This window comes from Lepidochelys olivacea, assembly GCF_965140295.1.
Source record: "Lepidochelys olivacea isolate rLepOli2 genome assembly, chromosome: 9".
NCBI classification, from domain to species: Eukaryota; Metazoa; Chordata; order Testudines; family Cheloniidae; genus Lepidochelys; species Lepidochelys olivacea.
In genome coordinates, this window is record NC_140419.1 from 54,517,031 (window position 1) to 54,535,394 (window position 18,364).

An 18,364-nucleotide genomic window follows, 5' to 3' on the forward strand; every position below is an offset into this window, starting at 1 on the left:
GATGATCACTTTAGATAAGCTATTACCAGCAGGACAGTGGGGTGGGAGGAGGTATTGTTTCATATTCTCTGTGTGTATATAAAGTCTGCTGCAGTTTCCACGGTATGCATCTGATGAAGTGAGCTGTAGCTCACGAAAGCTCATGCTCAAATAAATTGGTTAGTCTCTAAGGTGCCACAAGTACTCCTTTTCTTTTTGCGAATACAGACTAACATGGCTTTTACTCTGAAACCTGAAATAAAACATGGTACTTCATTAAAATCCTAATAGTGCTTCAAAAGGGGCCACAATAGGTTGTGCTTTCTTTTTCAGATCTGTGTGTGTTTTGGAGCAGGAGATGAAAGTGGAAAGTAATCAGAACTCTGATGGAAGTAAAATGTTTCCCTTTTAAGACAGTGTCTGAGCTGCTAACAGCTTTGGATCCAGAAGCAAGCTAGTAAGCCTCTGTGTAAATGCAAATTACCTAGCTGATGGGCACAAAGGAGCTGCAAATAATGAATACATCCGGTCAGCAAACAAGCTACTAGAAGACTCAGATTATGGCCCTCCAGGAAAGGGAGGTGAAAAAAACAAGTCAAGCCTGAAAATAAAGGGGACAGGTTAACCTTAAGGGGGGTGTGTATGTGTGTACAGTGCTAACATCTGAAGCTGTGTCTCAGCTATTACCTGAGAATAAACTTAAAGCTTGGTACAGCAGAGAAACTATTGCAAACTTGGTCTGTTGTACAAGAGGGGAAACTGAGGTACACCATCTCATGAATTTCATAAATGACCAGTGAGTGAGGTAATTCACTAGCCTGACTATAGAACGAAATAAGGACAGCCTGGAGGTAATTCTTCTGTTTTTCCTGCAATTAGCAAGGAAATTTGTAAAAGAAAGTGGTATTATTATTAAGCAATAGTCTGTCCCCACCATGGGGGTGGAAGCTGTTTCTTTTGTTTTTCAGACACTCTACAAGCAAGCTGGCACCAGCAGAAGAATAACCCAGAATACCATGGATCTGTGTTTTGTGTTGTTTGTCTGTGGTGTTTGTCTTGTTGCTAGCATTGCTGTGTTTTAATGAACAGAAAACCTCATGATGTGGGTGGGGGGATGGCTTCAAAAGGCTGACCTTGGTGGGGAGATGTGTATGGGAATGCAAAATGCTCAACTAGGAGGCCAGCATCTGTGTAATAGCTACTGTGGTACCTGGAAATGGAATGGCAACTAAGGTGGCCCCCACAAGCCCTATGGAAATAATGAAAAGGGGAGGAGCTCACTGGGAATCAATGGAGGGGTGTGTAAAATAGTGTAAATCAATAGAAGATGTTTGGATGTGCCCCTCTCCTATGACTATAGAGGAGCAGGATCAATGGCCTATGCAAGGGGTGGACAACTGGGTGTACTGTGTATAAGGTAAAGGAGTACTTGTGGCACCTTAGAGACTAACCAATTTATTAGTCTCTAAGGTGCCACAAGTACTCCTTTTCTTTTTGCGAATACAGACTAACACGGCTGTTACTCTGAAACCTGTGTATAAGGTGTTTTGCTGGGAATGTACATATTACTGGGGGCACAATTACACCAGCTCATAACCAAACTACACACATCTACATGCTGCTATATGGACTTTGGTGCACAAATGGATCTGTGAATCTTATTGCTGTAAATAAGCCAGTGCCTACTGCCTGATTCCATACCAAGTGGTCAAGTTGGTTTGGACAATATCCCATTTCTCTGTGAACATTCAATGGACTTATGATATGGACAAAAGCAAGCAAAACCTCCAGAGGCAGCTTGTTGCAACTGCCAGCAACTGGACACAAGATCGTGACCCCATCGAAGGAGGAGAGGCAGTGTTTTGGGGGTGTCTTGGATGTTGGACCATACTGCAGTGGTCAGGACTCAGTGTTGCTGTGGATTTTGAATTGTTAACTGTACTTGTGTTACGTTGCATAGGGAGATAACCTATAAGTAATGTAATAAGCCCTCCAAACCCTGCAGTGTACTAGACAACCCGGACCCAATCTTCTCAGGCCCACTCTAATGGGAAGTCTGGAACACTAATTGGAATAGGTGTGGTATGCCCGTATGAGAGAAGGTGCAGGGCACTATACTACACAAGGGGCAGTGGGACAAATGGAATATCGACACCTTCCACCTTGATGCCTGGCCCTATCAGGAAATGTGTCGCCATATGTCCTATGCTTTTCCAGGGATACCTGGGCAGGAGGATCCCAAAAGAAAAAGAAAAAAAAGGGATGGAGTGTTAGGATATAGATATTCAGGCCTGTCTGCAAAGGCCTGTACTTTAAGAATTTAGGTGTATTCTTGTCGCTTGGCTAGTTCTAGAGGTATAAAAGAAGGAATCAAAATCACTATCTGCTGGTGTAAGGGCCTTCTCTTACTGTGACAGTCTGAGACCCTGTTCTTAGGCTAAGGCCTTTGGCTAAGCAGCAGAGGCAGCCATAAGCTGGGAAGCGAACGGTCACATCCTCACATTCCAAACTAGTCACATTGAAATAAGGTGCTATTGGGCTGTTAGGCACTATCAGGACAGGATTGTATTCCTATCACCTCCAGAGAAAGGGAAGTGCCTAGAAAATGTAAAAGGAAACTTAGTTTGATAGCATCCTGTCTGGCAAGAACTCACTTATCAATAGCTGGGATGTGAAACCCTCACTTCTGTATTGTCTTGTCATTATAGTTTCCACTTTGCTATTGTGTCTGTATAATCTCTGTCTGGTTCTGTGATTGTTCCTGTGTGCTGTATAATTAATTTTGCTGGGTGTAAACTAATTAAGGTGGTGGGATATAATTGGTTAAATAATCATGTTACAATATGTTAGGATTGGTTAGTTAAATTTCAGGAAAATGATTGGTTAAGGTATAGCTAAGCAGAACTCAAGTTTTACTATATAATCTGTAGTCAATGAGGAAGTGAGTGGGTGGGGATGGGGGAGATGGGAACAGGGAATGGGGGTAAGAAAATTGGAATCATGTTTTGCTAAAGGGGGGAATGGGAGTAAGGAAGTTGGAATCATGTTTGGCTAAGGGCAGGAATGGGAACAGGGACACAGGTGTAAGGCTCTGTGGTGTCAGAGCTGGGAAGGAGGATACTAAGGAAGGAAACTGGAATCATGCTTGCTGGAAGTTCACCCCAATAAACATCGAATTGTTTGCACCTTTGGACTTTGGGTATTGTTGCTCTCTGTTCATGCGAGAAGGACCAGGGAAGTAAGTGGGCGAAGGAATAAACCCCCTAAGAACCACTTTCTTAGAAATCAGAAGGAAAACATAACAAGCACTTACTAGCTGGAAATAGCCTTTTTTGTGCTGCAGCTATTTGGTTCTGCCATATTTAAAGAGCCACCTCTAGAAAAGCATGCTGGGGAAATATGTTCCTATAAAAGGAAAACCTTGCAGTAGAAGGACAGGAGTGCTGAGAGCCATAGAACCACCCTATAAGCCATGTATATGATGGAAACCACTTTAAGCCAGGGGGTGTAGTAGCACCCCTAGTTCTAGCACCTATGTAGGGAGAGTTAGTAGGGACTAGGAAGTCACCAGCCATGGTACTGAAGGAGGCAAGGAAAAGGCTGGTTTTAAGTATTACAGTATTATTTAAGTATTAGGTATTATTGTATTTTCATGGTAGATTTTATACAGGGCTGATTTAAATGTTATATAGGATCAATTTGGGTCCTAAAATGAAACCCTCAATGAGATTAGACTGAGCTTGATAGGTCACTATTAGTAGACATTTAATCTCTTATGATAAGAATGAGGGTGTCTGATACATTAATTCAGATAGTCTTCAAAGACTGTCAAGGTTATGTTATGACTACTTCTAAAGGACCCAGACTACATCAAGCAACTGACGCTCAACTGGCAAACACCTTCAAAAGGAGTCAGAATGACTTCCAAGTAAAATGGAGGAATCTTAAACTGGATCTGAAGTTAGTCATAATGCAGCAGAAATGGAGCCCTCTTTCAGTGTAGAAGTTCAGATATACTGATTCTAATAATGACTCCAGTTCTTATATTCCTTAGGGTGGAAAACAGGCTGCAGATTGTGGAGACTCAGTTCAAAGAGCTGAACTCTGCCATGGATAAACTGACACAGAAGCTGCAGTTTCAGGATAAAACCCTGGAGAAGCAGGTGGACGAGGATGAGATGTGGATATCCTTGCTGGAGGACAGGTGAGCCACAGAATTAAAAAACAGCTCAATTTCCCCTCCATGCATCAGCTGGGAGATTAGAGAATTGAGAAACGTGTAAATTGTATATGTGCAGGTGAAGATGAATAGGCTTATGCTACATTGAGTGAAAAGAATAAAACTCTTTCTATATCCAGGGATGTGGCTTTGAATTGCCTTTTACCACAAGAGAATATAGTTTGTTGATCTCAGCAAATGCAAGGCAAATTCCATTCCAAGTGCAAAAACTTCTAAAGAAATTTTAAATATGCACTAAATATTATTATATCTTAAAAACCTATACCATTTCTAAGAATACCAGAGACACCATATGCTCTTTCAAAATCTTTCAGATAATTGTGTCCCACTATAAGCAGTAACAATCAGAATCTTATTAATGCCCTGGTTTTGTTCTGCTAGCAAATAAGGCCAAATCTTTCACATTTTGGTGCCTGAAGTTAGGCTCCCATATCCATATTTAGACATCTAAATAACAGGCTTTTTTTAAAAGGTCCTGAGCTACTCACAGTTCCCATGGAAAGCAATGGTAGCTCAGGTGCATAGTGCTTTGAAAAACAGGCTACTTTTAGATAACTCTGACCTGATCCTATGAAAACTTACAGATGTGTAACTATGGGCACATAAGTAGTCTCACTGAACTCAGTGGGACTACTTATGAGTAAAATTACACACATGCTTAATCCTCTGCAGAACTGGGGTCTAAATACATGGCAGAGGGGCATTGCTGGCACATGATGGCATATATAACATTAGTAGACGTGCAGATGAATGAGCCCTTGATGGCGTGGCTGATGTGGTTGGGTCCTCTGATGGTGTAGATACATTGGCCAAACCGGACAGTCCCTACATAAAAGAATAAATGGACGCAAATCGGACATCAGGAATGGTAACATACAAAAGCCAGTAGGAGAACACTTCAATCTTCCTGGACATTCTATAACAGATTTGAAAGTAGCTATACTTGAACAAAAAAACTTCAGAAACAGACTTCAAAGAGAAATAGCAGAACTAAAATTCATTTGCAAATTTAACACCATTAATTTGGGCTTGAATAGGGACTGGGAGTGGCTGGCTCATTACAAAAGCAGCTTTGCCTCTCCTGGAATTGACACCTCCTCATCTATTATTGGGAGTGGACGACATCCACCCTGATCGAATTGGCCCTGTCAGCACTGGTTCTCCACTTGTGAGGTAACTCCCTTCTCTTCATGTGTCAGTATATTTATATCTGCATCTGTAATTTTCACTCCATGCATCTGAAGAAGTGGGGTTTTTACCCACGAAAGCTTATGCTCAAATATATCTGTTAGTCTTTAAGGTGCCACCGGACTCCTTGTTGAAAATGATAACTGTGTGTTTGCCTTTTAAGTAGAAGGGTTACTGTGATGTGATGGTTGCATTACCAAGGATTACTGGGGTTACAGATCACATGAATTCTCCACTTATTACCTAAATGGGAATGAACTGAAGTATATGGGAAGTATTTTTGTCTAAGAAGTGGTTTCTGTCTCCATCTCCATGGCAGGTTCACTTCAGTGGAGATAAATCTTTTCTACAGCTATGTCAGTGAAATGCTCTGCTGCTTACATTCCCGTGTCAGAGTGAAGCTGCCAGATCTGGCGGGAGGCCTCCCCACCTTAGCCTCTGTCATGAGGCACAAAGGCAAGAACCAGAAAATTAGACTGGTGTGGGAAGCTGTGCTGGAGATGCTGGGGCTGCAAGAAGGAGATGTCCTAGCTCTATGCACCTTTTTCATCATACATTGCTCTGAAGCACAGTATTACCCAGCTAACCAGAGGCAAAAGTACACCAGTGATATCAGCACAATGATAACCAAGGTGGTGAAGAACCAGATCCTCCAAGAGAGCCTGCTGTGTGCTGTACAGGTGGTAGAGAATGGCAGAGCACAGAGGGATCCAAAAAAGAAAGTAACCCTTGTCCAAAAATAACCTATGTGGCAGATTTCTTAAAATTCCCTTACCCACTTAGGACAAACAAGCTTACAACCTAAAGAGGTTTCTACATAAACATGCAATTACATATCCCAACTACTTCCGTGCATGTGTATATCAACACACAGATCCATACATACAAACACTCTCAACCATGACATGCTAATCTGTATCATGAGTCTGAAAAGCCAAGCAGATTCCCAGAATCAATACACCAGTCAAAAAGATTTTCATCACCATCATGTACAAGCTCAGTATGTACATGTAAATGTGTAGCCAGAGGCTGCTGGGAAGGACACAAAGATTCTTCTGTCTCTTAGCTAAAGATTTTGACACTTGCATAATGCTGAAGAGTTCAAATGCCAACATTTTCCAGCATAAAATCTGCTTTACTGTACTTTGTATTCTCATTGCATGTCTATGAAAGCTGTAAACTGTAGTATGCAACAGAGACACTAATTTCTTGTAATAAAACTCCTTGGTTTATTGTTTAATGTGTGTTACTGGTCTGTGGAAAATCAGTATTTTCACAGAATCCTAGGAATATAGGACTGCAAGGGATCTCCTGAAGTCATCAAGTCCAGTCCACCATCCTGAGGCAGGACCAAGCATACTTAAGACCATCCCTGACAAGTGTCTGTCCAACCTGTACTTAACTTCCAATGATGGGGATTCCACAATCTCCCTGAAAAGCCTATTTATTCCAGAACTGAACTACCCTTATAGCCAGAAAGTTTTCCTAATATCTAATTTAAAATCTCCCTGACTGCAGATTAAGCCTATTAGTTCTTGTCCTTCCTTCAGTGAAGATACAGAACAATTGATCACCATCCTCTTTACAACTGCACTTAACGTATTTAAAGATTTACCAGGTCCCCTTCAGTCTTTTTTCAAGACTACACTTGTGCAGTTTTTTTAACCTTTCCTCATAGGTCAGGTTTTCTAAACAACTTATTTTTTGCAACAGCAGCTCACCTCTGGACTCTCGACAGTTTATCCCTATCTTTTCTGAAGTGTGACACCCAGAATTGGACACACTACTCCAGCTGAGGCCTCACTAGTGCTGACTAGAATAGGACAATTACCTCCTGTGTTTCATATATGATACTCCTGTTAATAGACCCAAGACTGATATTACCCCTTTTTGTAACTTCATCACATTTTTGACTCATATTCAATTTATGATCCACTATAACCCTCAGATCCTCTTTAGCAGCACTAACCCTGGCCAGTTATTCCATTTTGTAGTTGTGGATTTGATTTTTCCTTCCTTAGGGTAGTACTTTACACTTATCTTTACTGAATTTCATCTTGTTGATTTCTTATGAACTGCCATACTGGATCAGACCAATGGTTCATATAGCACAGTATCCTGACTCTGACAGTGGCAATTTTGGAGAGATCCACCCATGTCTTCACCTTCTGGCATTCAGAGGTTTAGGGTCACACTGAGCATGGAGTCATATCCCTGACCCTCTTGGCTAATAGCCATTCTAGTTGCTGGACACATCCTTCATGAGCTTATCTAGTTCTTTTTTGAACGCAGTTTACTTTCAGCCATCACAACATCCCATGGTAATGGGTTCTTCGGATTGACTGTGTGTGGTGTGAAAAAGTACCTCCTTATGTTTGTATTAAACCTGCTGTCTATTAATTTCATTGCCTAACCCCTGGTTTTTGTATTGTGGAAAAGGATAACTAACATGTCTCTATTCACTTTTTCCACACTATTATTTTATACCGTTCTGTCATATGTCCCCTTAATCATCTCTTTTCTAATCTTAACAGCCCTACTCATTTTAGGCTCTACTGATATGGAAGCCATTCTATAGCTTTGATAATCTTTGTTGCCCTTCTCTGAACCTTTTCCAGTTCCACTATATCTCTTTTGAGATGTGGAGACGAGAACTGGATACACTATTCAAGGTGTGGGTGCACCCTGGATTTAAATATTGGTGCTATAATATTTTGTCTTGATTTTCTATTCCTTTCCTAATAGCGCCTAACATTCAGTAAGCCCTTTTGAACACAGCTAAAGTTTTCAGAGAACTATCCACAGTAACTCCAAGATCTCTTTCTGGAGTGGTAACAGCTAATTTAGAACCCATCATTTTATATATATATATAGAGAGAGAGAGATTATTTGCACTTGTCATTGTTGAAGTTTGTCTGCCATTCTGTTGCCTAGTCACTCAGTTTTGTTAGTTCCTCGAGTACCTCTTTACAGTCAGATTTGGACTTAAAAATTTGGAATAATTTTGTGTCATTTGAAAACATTGCCATGGCCCTGTTCACCCCCTTTTACAGATCATTAGTGACTATGTTGAATAGCACTGGTCCCAGTTCAGATCAATTACCTATTTGGCAAGTTCATTTTGAATTCTAAGTGCATCCTCCAAAGTGATTGCAACCTCTGAGCTGAAGTGAGCTGTAGTTCAGGAAAGCTTATGCTCAAATAAATTGGTTAGTCTCTAAGGTGCCACAAGTACTCCTTTCCCTCAGCTTTGTGTCATCTGCAGAATTCATTAGCATACTCTCCACTCCACTATCCAAGTAATTAATGAAAATATTAATTAGTATTGCCTGATTCCTGCAGGTAGGGTTACCATCTGGCCAGTATTTGACAGGCCTGGCCAGGTTTTTTAAAAATTTGCCAATTACCAGAAAAATAATTTAATCTGCCAGGGTTTTTTTGCATGGGTCTAGAAATTTGCATTATTATCATAATACCCTGGGATCTCTTATATTAAAAGTTTCTAATTCCAGCTAAAGATGATACTTTAAACGGCTGGGGGAGGGGGGGTATATTTAGGAGTTTCCTTGTAGTTAGGATTGCAGGGGTGGGGAAATCATAGAAGATCAGGGTTGGAAGGGACCTCAGGAAATTATCTAGTCCAATCCCCTGCTCAAAGTAGGGCCAATCCCCCATTTTTGCCCTCGATCCCTAAGTGGCCTATTCAAGGACTGAACTTGCAACTCTGGGTTTAGCAGGCCAATGCTCAAACCACTGACCTATCCCTCCTCCCCAAAGCCTATAGCCTGGCTTCCACTCCCCCGGCTCCACTCGGCCAGCTGTGCCAGAGCAGGCTAAGGGCCCAGACTGGATGTAGGAAAGGGCAGCCATATCAAACAGGAGCCGGCACGTTCAGCCGTGCCCCCGCAGCAGGCAGCTCCCAGCGCGGCCCCGGCCTCTCCCAGCAGCAGGCACGGCCGGGCGGGAGATAAGCTTCTGACGCACGAGCGGCGCCTGGCAGCCCCGCGTCGTTCCTCCGCGTTCCTTTTCCTGGGGCCCGCCCTGCCTGAAATGAGATGCCTCCGCCCGCCGCCTGAGCGAGGGCGGAGCCAGCCAGGCCAGGCCCTGTAACGGGGTTGGGCGGCCGAAGCCAGGCAAGCTGGGGGCGGGACTGGGGCCCGGCCTTTCCCCTCAGTAGCCCTGGCCTCTCCTTCCTTCCTCGCTCCCGGCGGGGCCTTTAGAAGCCAAGCCGCGGCTCCCGCCCTACGGCGCGCCAGAGGACGGGGGCGGGGGCGGGACCCTGGGGAAGGCGGAAGCCGTGGGATCCAGAAGTGCGGGCCGCGCGCGCCTGCCGCGATGACATCAGCTGGTTGTCGCCGAGGGAGAGAGAGGGTTAAGAATCCGTTGCACTCGTGCGGCTTCGAGCTGAGGCGGGCGGTGAGTGTCAGGCTGTAGCTCGGGGGTGGTGGTTAGTGGAGGCTTCAGGCCCAGCTTATGCTGATTCCTGGGGGTAACAGGCCACTGAACTGGTGGGGAGAGATCCCTGGGCCCCTGCACTGGGGGCATAGGCAGGGACCCTGAGGGGGAAGAGGGCTCTAGGCCCTTGGACCACCGCTAGGGTTGTCAGGTGTCTGTTTCTTGGCTGGAAAGCCCAGTCGTATTGGAAAACCCGGGAGGTTCTGGTCAGCACTGCTGACTGGGCCGTTAAAAGTCCAGTTGGTGCAGGGCTGGCAGCAGGGCCATCCCTCGGCATATGCAGAATACACAGCTGTGTGGGGCACCAAATTGCCCCACATTTCATGGTGCCCTAGGCAGTTGCATGCTGCATACATGGCAGCAGCTCTGATGGCCAGCCCTATCCCCTGGCTGGCCCCTTTGTGGGCTACACTCACTACAAGGGGCAGGGCTGTCCCTAGGGTGGTGTGGTCCCAGGACAACTCTTAGTCTTCCCCCATGCTCTGTCACCCGCCTGCTCTCCATTCCACCTCTTTCCCACCCCTGCCTCTTCCCTGACTGACTGCACTATCGGCAGGAAGTGGAGCAACCCGGCTCCAGCCTGCTCCACTCTACCAGCTCCCAGCTGCGTCGCTCCGCTTCCCGCTGCCGGTGAGTGCAGGGGGTAGTCCTTCTCCCTCCCCAAGTGACACGGCTGGGGCGGGGAAGCAGAGCAGGCTGGGGCCAGGTCGTTCCACTCCTGCTACTGGTGAACGCAGGGGCAGTCCTTTCCCCAGCCCCCACCCTCACCCATGCAAGCAACACGGCTGGGGCCGGGGTGCGGGAAGCAGAGCTGGCTGGGGCTGAGTTGTTCCACTTCCTACTGCTGGCGTCAGGCCCCATGCTAATACCCCGGGCCACTTTGGGCCTGTGGAGCCCCCCAAAACTCCTGCCTCCCTGGCCCCGCAGGCCTCGAGCACAGCTCATATCCTCTGCTGGGGGGGGAAAGGGGGGAAGAGCAGATGCTCGTGGTGCTTAGGGCACCATAATTGGTAGCAACGGCCATGGTTGGCAGGCTCCTTACCTGGCTCTGCGCATCTCCTGGAAGTGGTGACATGTCCATCTGGTTCCTAGGTGGAGGGACAGCCATGGCCTGAGTGCTGGCTCTGCAGCTCCCATTGGCTGGGAACCATAGCCAGTGGGAGCTACGGGGGTGGTGCCTGCATGGGGAGGCAGTACACACTGCGCAGAGTTCCCTGGCTGCCCCTCTGCCTAGGAGCCGAGGGACACGTCGATGCTTCCAGAGAGCCTCCTAAGGTAAGTGCTGCCTGTCTGGACCCTGCACCCTGAACCCTCTACTGCATCCCAACCCCCTGCCCCAGTTCTGAGCCCTCCCCTGCACCCAAGCTCCCTCCTGGAGCCCATGCCCCACACCCCTCCTGCACCTCAACCCTCACCCCCGTCCTGCACCCAAACTCCCTCTCAGAGTCTGCACCCTACACGCGAATCCCTTGCCCCATCCTGGAATCTGCACCCTAACTCCCTCCCGGAGACTGAGCCCCCTCCCGCACCCAGAATCCCTCCTGAAACCTGCACCCCACATCCCCTCCCGCACCTCAGCCCAGAGCCCCCTCTCGCACCCAAACTCCCTCCTGGAGGCTGTACTCCCTGCTGCACCTTTGCCCCAGCCCTGAGCTCCCTCCTGGAGCCCACACCCTCTCCCATGCTCCAACACCTTGCCCTAGCTCTAAGCCCCCTCCCGTACCCTGAACCCCTCATTTCTGGCCCCACCCTGGAGCCTGCACCCCCAGCCACAGCCCTAGTCCCCTCCTATGCCCCAACCCCCAGCTCGGTGAAAATGAGCGAAGGAGTGGGGGGATGGAGTGAGTTGGGGGTGGGGCCTCAGAAGAGGTGGGGCAAGGGTGTTCAAATTTGTGCAATTAGAAAGTTGGCAACCCTACTGCATTGGAAGGTGAGGGGTAGGTTGGGGGAAGGAGGCCCTGCACTGGAGGGGGGTCAAGAGGATCAGTTGGGGGCGAGGGGTAACCGCTGAAACCCTGTTCTTATTTATGTGTGCAAAAATACAGGCAAGCGTGTGCATCTGAAAAATGCAAGTGGCGAGCAAACGCCAAGCTGCTGGTGAGATGCCAATGCAGCCTTCACTGCTGTGGTGTAAGTGCCCCTCTGTGCGTTACACCTGTAAATCTGAACATCATACTGGATACACAGCTGTGCTTTTTATGGAAAAGTCCTTATAAATGAAAAAATAGAACATCTTTTAAGTCTAATGCTTTTCTCCTGCTTTGTCCATTTAAATATTCATAAAAAGAGAGCCCATTTATTCAGGTATCCTGGCACTGAATAGTTCAGTCACTCTAATGGCAACATGTGCATACACTACTCTTAAAGCCTGTTTTCTGTAAATGAATCAGTTGAATAGTTACCAACAAATCTGTGCAACTATTGAAGAGTGAACATAAAATACAGGTTGCACTTAAAAGGTCAAATAAAAGTAATTTATCCTGTTAAAAAAATGAACAGTACCCAGAATTTTTGGAACTGTATCCTTAAAGCTAAGCTCCTTTAGAACCGCTCTAAAATCCTTTAACACCTACTATTAGAGCCCTTGTCCGTGTGTAGGTTATCCCTTGCATCATCTGCTACAGTCTCCTCATCATAGAATCATAGAATATCAGGGTTGGAAGGGACCTCAGGAGGTCATCTAGTCCAACCCCCTGCTCAAAGCAGGACCAATCCCCAATTAAATCATCCCAGCCAGGGCTTTGTCAAGCCTGACCTTAAAAACGTCTAAGGAAGGAGATTCTACCACCTCCCTAGGTAATGCATTCCAGTGTTTCACCACCCTCCTAGTGAAAAAGTTTTTCCTAATATCCAACCTAAACCTCCCCCACTGCAACTTGAGACCATTACTCCTTGTCCTGTCCTCTTCTACCACTGAGAATAGTCTAGAACATCCTCTCTGGAACCACCTCTCAGGTAGTTGAAAGCAGCTATTAAATCCCCCCTCATTCTTCTCTTCTGCAGACTAAACAATCCCAGTTCCCTCAGCCTCTCCTCATAACTCATGTGTTCCAGACCCCTAATCATTTTTGTTGCCCTTCGCTGGACTCTCTCCAATTTATCCACATCCTTCTTGTAGTGTGGAGCCCAAAACTGGACACAGTACTCCAGATGAGGCCTCACCAATGTCGAATAGAGGGGGACGATCACGTCCCTCGATCTGCTCGCTATGCCCCTACATATACATCCCAAAATGTCATTGGCCTTCTTGGCAACAAGGGCACACTGCTGACTCATATCCAGCTTCTCGTCCACTGTCACCCCTAGGTCCTTTTCCGCAGAACTGCTGCCTAGCCATTCAGTCCCTAGTCTGTAGCTGTGCATTGGGTTCTTCCGTCCTAAGTGCAGGACCCTGCACTTATCCTTATTGAACCTCATCAGATTTCTTTTGGCCCAATCCTCCAATTTGTCTAGGTCCCTCTGTATCCTATCCCTCCCCTCCAGCGTATCTACCACTCCTCCCAGTTTAGTATCATCCGCAAATTTGCTGAGAGTGCAAACCACACCATCCACCAGATCATTTATGAAGATATTGAACAAAACCGGCCCCAGGACCGACCCCTGGGGCACTCCACTTGACACCGGCTGCCAACTAGACATGGAGCCATTGATCACTACCCGTTGACCCCGACAATCTAGCCAACTTTATACCCACCTTATAGTGCATTCATCCAGCCCATACTTCTTTAACTTGCTGACAAGAATACTGTGGGAGACCGTGTCAAAAGCTTTGCTAAAGTCAAGAAACAATACATCCACTGCTTTCCCTTCATCCACAGAACCAGTAATCTCATCATAAGTCATCAGACTTCACCTTGTTCACCTCCAGTCTGTATAAAATGCTGCTGTGAAAATTGCACTTCTCTCATTGTTCTGACTGTGTCACTTCCCTGTTCACTGTCCTTTCCTCACAATCTGCATCAAGTTTATCCTCTTCAAGTCCCAGCACAGCAAATTTACTTTCCTTATATTCCCTCTCTCTTAAGCTTCCGTTTATTCAGAAAATTCTTCCTCTCTCCTTATGTGCCAAGCTACTTTCTGTTGTTTTCTGATTCTTCCTTAAAATGTTTTCTTTGAAGCCTTCTATTGATTATTCTACTTTTGGATTTTTAATCTGTGCCACTTTGAGACTATATATTGAGTCAGAGCTATGTTATTTGTCTGATTTAGATTATAATCTTTGGAGCCAGGGCTGCACTCTTTGTGGAGTGCCAAGCGCACTGGCATCACATCAGGGACGGTTTTGCACAACCTTCCTACCTTATTTTTCCTTTCTTCTCATCATTTTTGAGCATTCTATTACTTCTTTTGACCCAAGCAGTTAGTCAAAGATTTGGGGTCTTGCAGGTTATTACAGATAGGAGGAGAAATTGATGATGGAGCCAGGTAACTTGGATGCGGCCCTGTTTATTACAAAAAATATCCAGAGTCTGTTTCCTTTAACAAAGGAAGAATCAAATGAAAGGAGACCGTGTCCTTGCTCACTGGTACAAGCTTCTTTCACCAGCTTGAAGAGGCTTAAGCCAACTATAATAATTCATATTTAATATGATGTGAAGCTTTGAGGCTCACGATACATTGCTTCTGTCAGTGTGTACAAAAGTGAAATAGCTGAGAGTCCTGCAGAAAGATCTATGGACTTTCTAGGCCAGGGGTTCTCAAACTGGGGATTGTGACCCCTCGGGGGGTCGCAAGGTGTCAACCTCCACTCCCAAACCCTGCTTTGCGTCCAGCATTTATAATAATGTTCAATGTAAAAAAGTTTTTAATTTATAAAGGGGGTCACACTGAGAGGCTTGCTGTGTGAAAGGGGTCACCAGTACAAAAGTTTGAGAACCACTGTTCTAGGCGCTTTTCAATGCTATTCTAACGGTAGTGTAGGGATGCTTCAGGTTCTTATATATTCTCCTTCTATATCATAGAATGAGAAGGGGCCCAGCAGATCAGACAGATTATCTTCTGCATTTAAAAACAAAAGAACGGCCATACTGGGTCAGACCAATGGTCCATATAGCCCAGTATCCTGTCTTCCAACGGTGGCCAATGCCAGGTGCTTCAGAGGAAATGAACAGATCAGGTAATCATCAAGTGATCCATCCCCTGTTGCTCATTCCCAGCTCGTGGCAAACAGAGGCTAGGGACACTTCAGAGCGTGGTTTGCATCCCTGCACATCCTGGCTAATAGCCATTCATGCACCTGTTCTCCATGAATTTATCTAATTCCTTTTTGAACCCTGTTATAGTCTTGGTCTTCACAACATCCTCTGGCAAAGAGTTCCACAGGTTGACTGTATGTTGTGTGAAGAAATACTTCCTTTTGTTTGTTTTAAACCTGCTGCCCATTAATTTCATTTAGTGACACCTAGTTCTTGTGTTATGAGAAGGAGTAAATAACACTTCCTTATTTACTTTGTCCACACCGGTCATGATTTTATAGACCTCTATCATATTCCTGTTAGTTGTTTCTTTTCCAAGCTGAAAAGTCCCAGTCTTATTAATCTCTACTTATATGGAAGCCGTTCCATACCCCTAATAATTTTTGTTGCCCTTTTCTGAACCTTTTCCAATTCCAATATATCTTTTTGAGATGGGGTGACCAGATCTGCACGCAGTATTCAAGATATGGGTGTACCATGGATTTATGTAGAGGCAATACACTTCCTCATTTTCTGTCTTCTTATTCTATCCCTTTCCTAACGATTCCTAACACTGTTAGCTTTCTTGACTGCTGATGCACATTGGGTGGATGTTTTCAGAGAACTACCCACAATAACTCCAAGATCATAGAAGATTAGAGTTGGAAGAGACCTCAGGAGGTCATCTAATCCAACTCCCTACTCAAAGGAGGACCAACCCCAACTAAATCATCCCAGCCAGGGCTTTGTCAAGCTGGGACTTAAAAATCTCTAAGGATGGAGATTCCACCACCTCCCTAGGTAACCCATTCCAGTGCTTCACCACACTCCTAGGGTATGTCTTCACTACCTGCCGGATCGGCAGGCAGTGATCAATCCATCAGGGATCAATTTATCACGTCTAGTCTAGATGCGATAAATTGACCACCGAGCACGCTCCTGTCATCTCCTGTACTCCAGTGTCACGAGAGGCACAGGCAGAGTCGACGGGGGAACAACAGCAGTCGACTCACCACAGCGAAGACACCATGGTAAGTCGATCAAAGTACGTCGACTTCAGCTATGTTATTTACATAGCTGAAGTTGCGTAACTTAGATTGATTCCCCCCCAGTGTGGACCAGGGCCTAGTGAAATAGTTGTTCCCAATATCCAACCTAGACCTCCCCCACTGCAACTTGAGACCACTGCTTCTTGTTCTGTCATCTGCTACCACTGAGAACAGCCAAGCTCCATCCTCTTTGGAACCCCCCTTCAGCTAGTTGAAGGCTGCTATCAAATCCCCCCTCACTCTTCTTTTCTGCAAACTAAATAACCCCAGCTCCCCCAGCCTTTCATAAGTCATGTGCCCCAGCCCCTTAATCATTTTCGTTGCCCTTCACCGGACTCTTTCCAATTTCTCCACATCCTTTTTGTAATGGGGGGCCCAAAACTGGACGCAGTACTCCATGTGTGGCCTCACCAGTGCGGAATAGAGGGGAATAATCCCTTCCCTTGATCTGCTGGCAACACTCCTTCTAATGCAGCCCAATATGCAGTTAGATTTCTTGGCTACAAAGGCACACTGTTGACTCCTATCCAGCTTCTCGTCCACTGTAATCCCCAGGTCCTTTTCTGCAGAACGGCCGCTTAGCCAGTTGCTCCCTAGCCTGTTTTAGCAGTTCATGGGATTCTTCCAACCTAAGTGCAGGACTCTGCACTAGTCATTGTTGAACCTCATCAGATTTCTTTTGGTCCAATCCTCCAATTTGTCTAGGTCACTCTGGACCATATCCCTACCCTCCAGCGTATCTACCTCTCCCTCAAGCTTAGTGTCATCTGCGAACTTGCTGAGGATGCAATCCATTCCATCATCTAGATCAGTGTTTCCCAAACTTGGGACGCTGCTTGTTCAGGGAAAGCCCCTGGCGGGTCGGGCCGGTTTGTTTACCTGCCGCGTCCGCAGGTTCGGCCGATCGCGGATCCCACTTTAGCATCTTGATCGTCCAGTAGCCTCACTGATTGTTTAGCAGGCTTCCTGCTTCTGATATACTTAAAAATTTTTTTGCTCTTACTTTTTGACTCTTTGGCTAGCTGTTCTTCAAATTCTTTTTAGACCTTCCCAGTTATATTTTACACTTCACTTGCCACAGTTTATGCTCCTTTCTGTTTTCCTCAATAGGATTTAACTTCCACTTTTTAAAGGATGCCTTTTTGCCTCTCACTACTTCTTACTTTTTTTTTTAGCCATGGTGGCACTTTTTTGATCCTCTATGTTTTTTAATTTGGGGTATACTTTTAAATTGAGCCTCTATTTAAAAAGTTTCCATGCTGCTTACAGGGATTTCACTTTTGGCACTGTAGTTTTTAATTTCTATTTATCTCACTTCCTCATTTTTGTGTAGTTTCCTTTTCTGAAATTAAATGCTACTGTGGTGTCCTCCCATCCCCACAGGAATGTTAAATTTTATTATGGTATGCTCACTATTACCAAGCGGTTCAGCTACATTCACCTCTTGGGCCAGATCCTGTGCTCCATTTAGGACTAAATCAAGAATTGCCTCTCATCTTGTGGGTTCCAGGACTAACTGCTCCAAGAAAGGTGTCATTTAAAGTGTCAAGAAACTTTATCTCTGCATCCCCTCCTGAGGTGACATGTACCCAGTCAATATGGGGATAGTTGAAATCCCCCATTATTAGTGAGGTTTTTTTTTTTATTTTTATAGCCTCTCTAATCTCCCCTGAGCATTTCACAGACACTATCACCATCCTGGTCAGGTGATCAGAGTCTCTTCCGTCATTGTCCATAATAATGTTTTATGAAAGCGAGTGCTGCATTTCATAGCATGCATCCCAGAATGTCCAGAGCTTGGTTATTGGACTGCATATTCCAACAGTCTCTACCCACTCCTCTTTAGTTGTCAGAGTGTCCTGGATGCAAGCTGAATGGGTTAACTGTTACCTATATAAATGTTCCCTGTAGTTCTGAGGATATAATTGGGAGAGGTTATTTAAACTTAAGCTATTGTAACTTGGAGCATTTACAAAACACTTATTCATTATTATATATTGTCACTTGTTCTGCTCTGATCTATATCAGTGATACTCCGACCTCAGTGGTTCAGGAGCCAAATTAGCAATCAGCATTACCCAAAAGAGCCACTGTAGTGTGAATTCATTGTTTCATTTACTATTTTTAATATATAGATATGTTTTCTCACAACTAAATGACCGACCAAGTATTATTATTTTATCAACAGCAGTTGGTTAATAACATAGTAAAAGTACATCCTGATTGGTTAATAATGAAATCACACAGTGCTTTAATAACATGTGCTGCAAAAAGGTGCT

At 45.2% G+C, this 18,364-nt stretch overlaps 2 protein-coding genes across 4 annotated transcripts in view; both read left to right on the forward strand.

The window, feature by feature from the left end:
• Nucleotides 1–3,882: 3,882 nt before the first annotated feature.
• On the forward strand, nucleotides 3,883–6,494 carry SMCO1 (single-pass membrane protein with coiled-coil domains 1). The gene is made up of 3 exons (XM_084639718.1): nucleotides 3,883–3,939; nucleotides 4,034–4,183; nucleotides 5,727–6,494. Exons 2-3 carry the CDS (start codon nucleotides 4,089–4,091, stop codon nucleotides 6,148–6,150), a joined length of 519 nt encoding a protein of 172 aa, XP_084495844.1. The 5' UTR covers nucleotides 3,883–3,939; nucleotides 4,034–4,088; the 3' UTR covers nucleotides 6,151–6,494.
• Nucleotides 6,495–9,505: 3,011 nt separating this feature from the next.
• RNF168 (ring finger protein 168) overlaps nucleotides 9,506–18,364 on the forward strand; it is a 40,730-nt gene continuing 31,871 nt past the window's right edge. For all 3 annotated transcript variants that reach the window (XM_084640238.1, XM_084640239.1, XM_084640240.1), the window contains exon 1: nucleotides 9,506–9,823. The gene's annotated coding sequence lies outside the window, so the exon portion shown is untranslated. The remainder of the gene's footprint in view (nucleotides 9,824–18,364) is intronic.

What these genes read in the sequence shown, in the direction of transcription:
- SMCO1 (XM_084639718.1), top strand. Translation starts at nt 4,089, where the DNA reads ATGGATAAACTGACACAGAAGCTGCAGTTTCAGGATAAAACCCTGGAG. An exon ending in ATATCCTTGCTGGAGGACAG is followed by an intron (nt 4,184 to 5,726) that starts GTGAGCCACAGA and finishes TCTCCATGGCAG; the next exon opens with GTTCACTTCAGTGGAGATAA.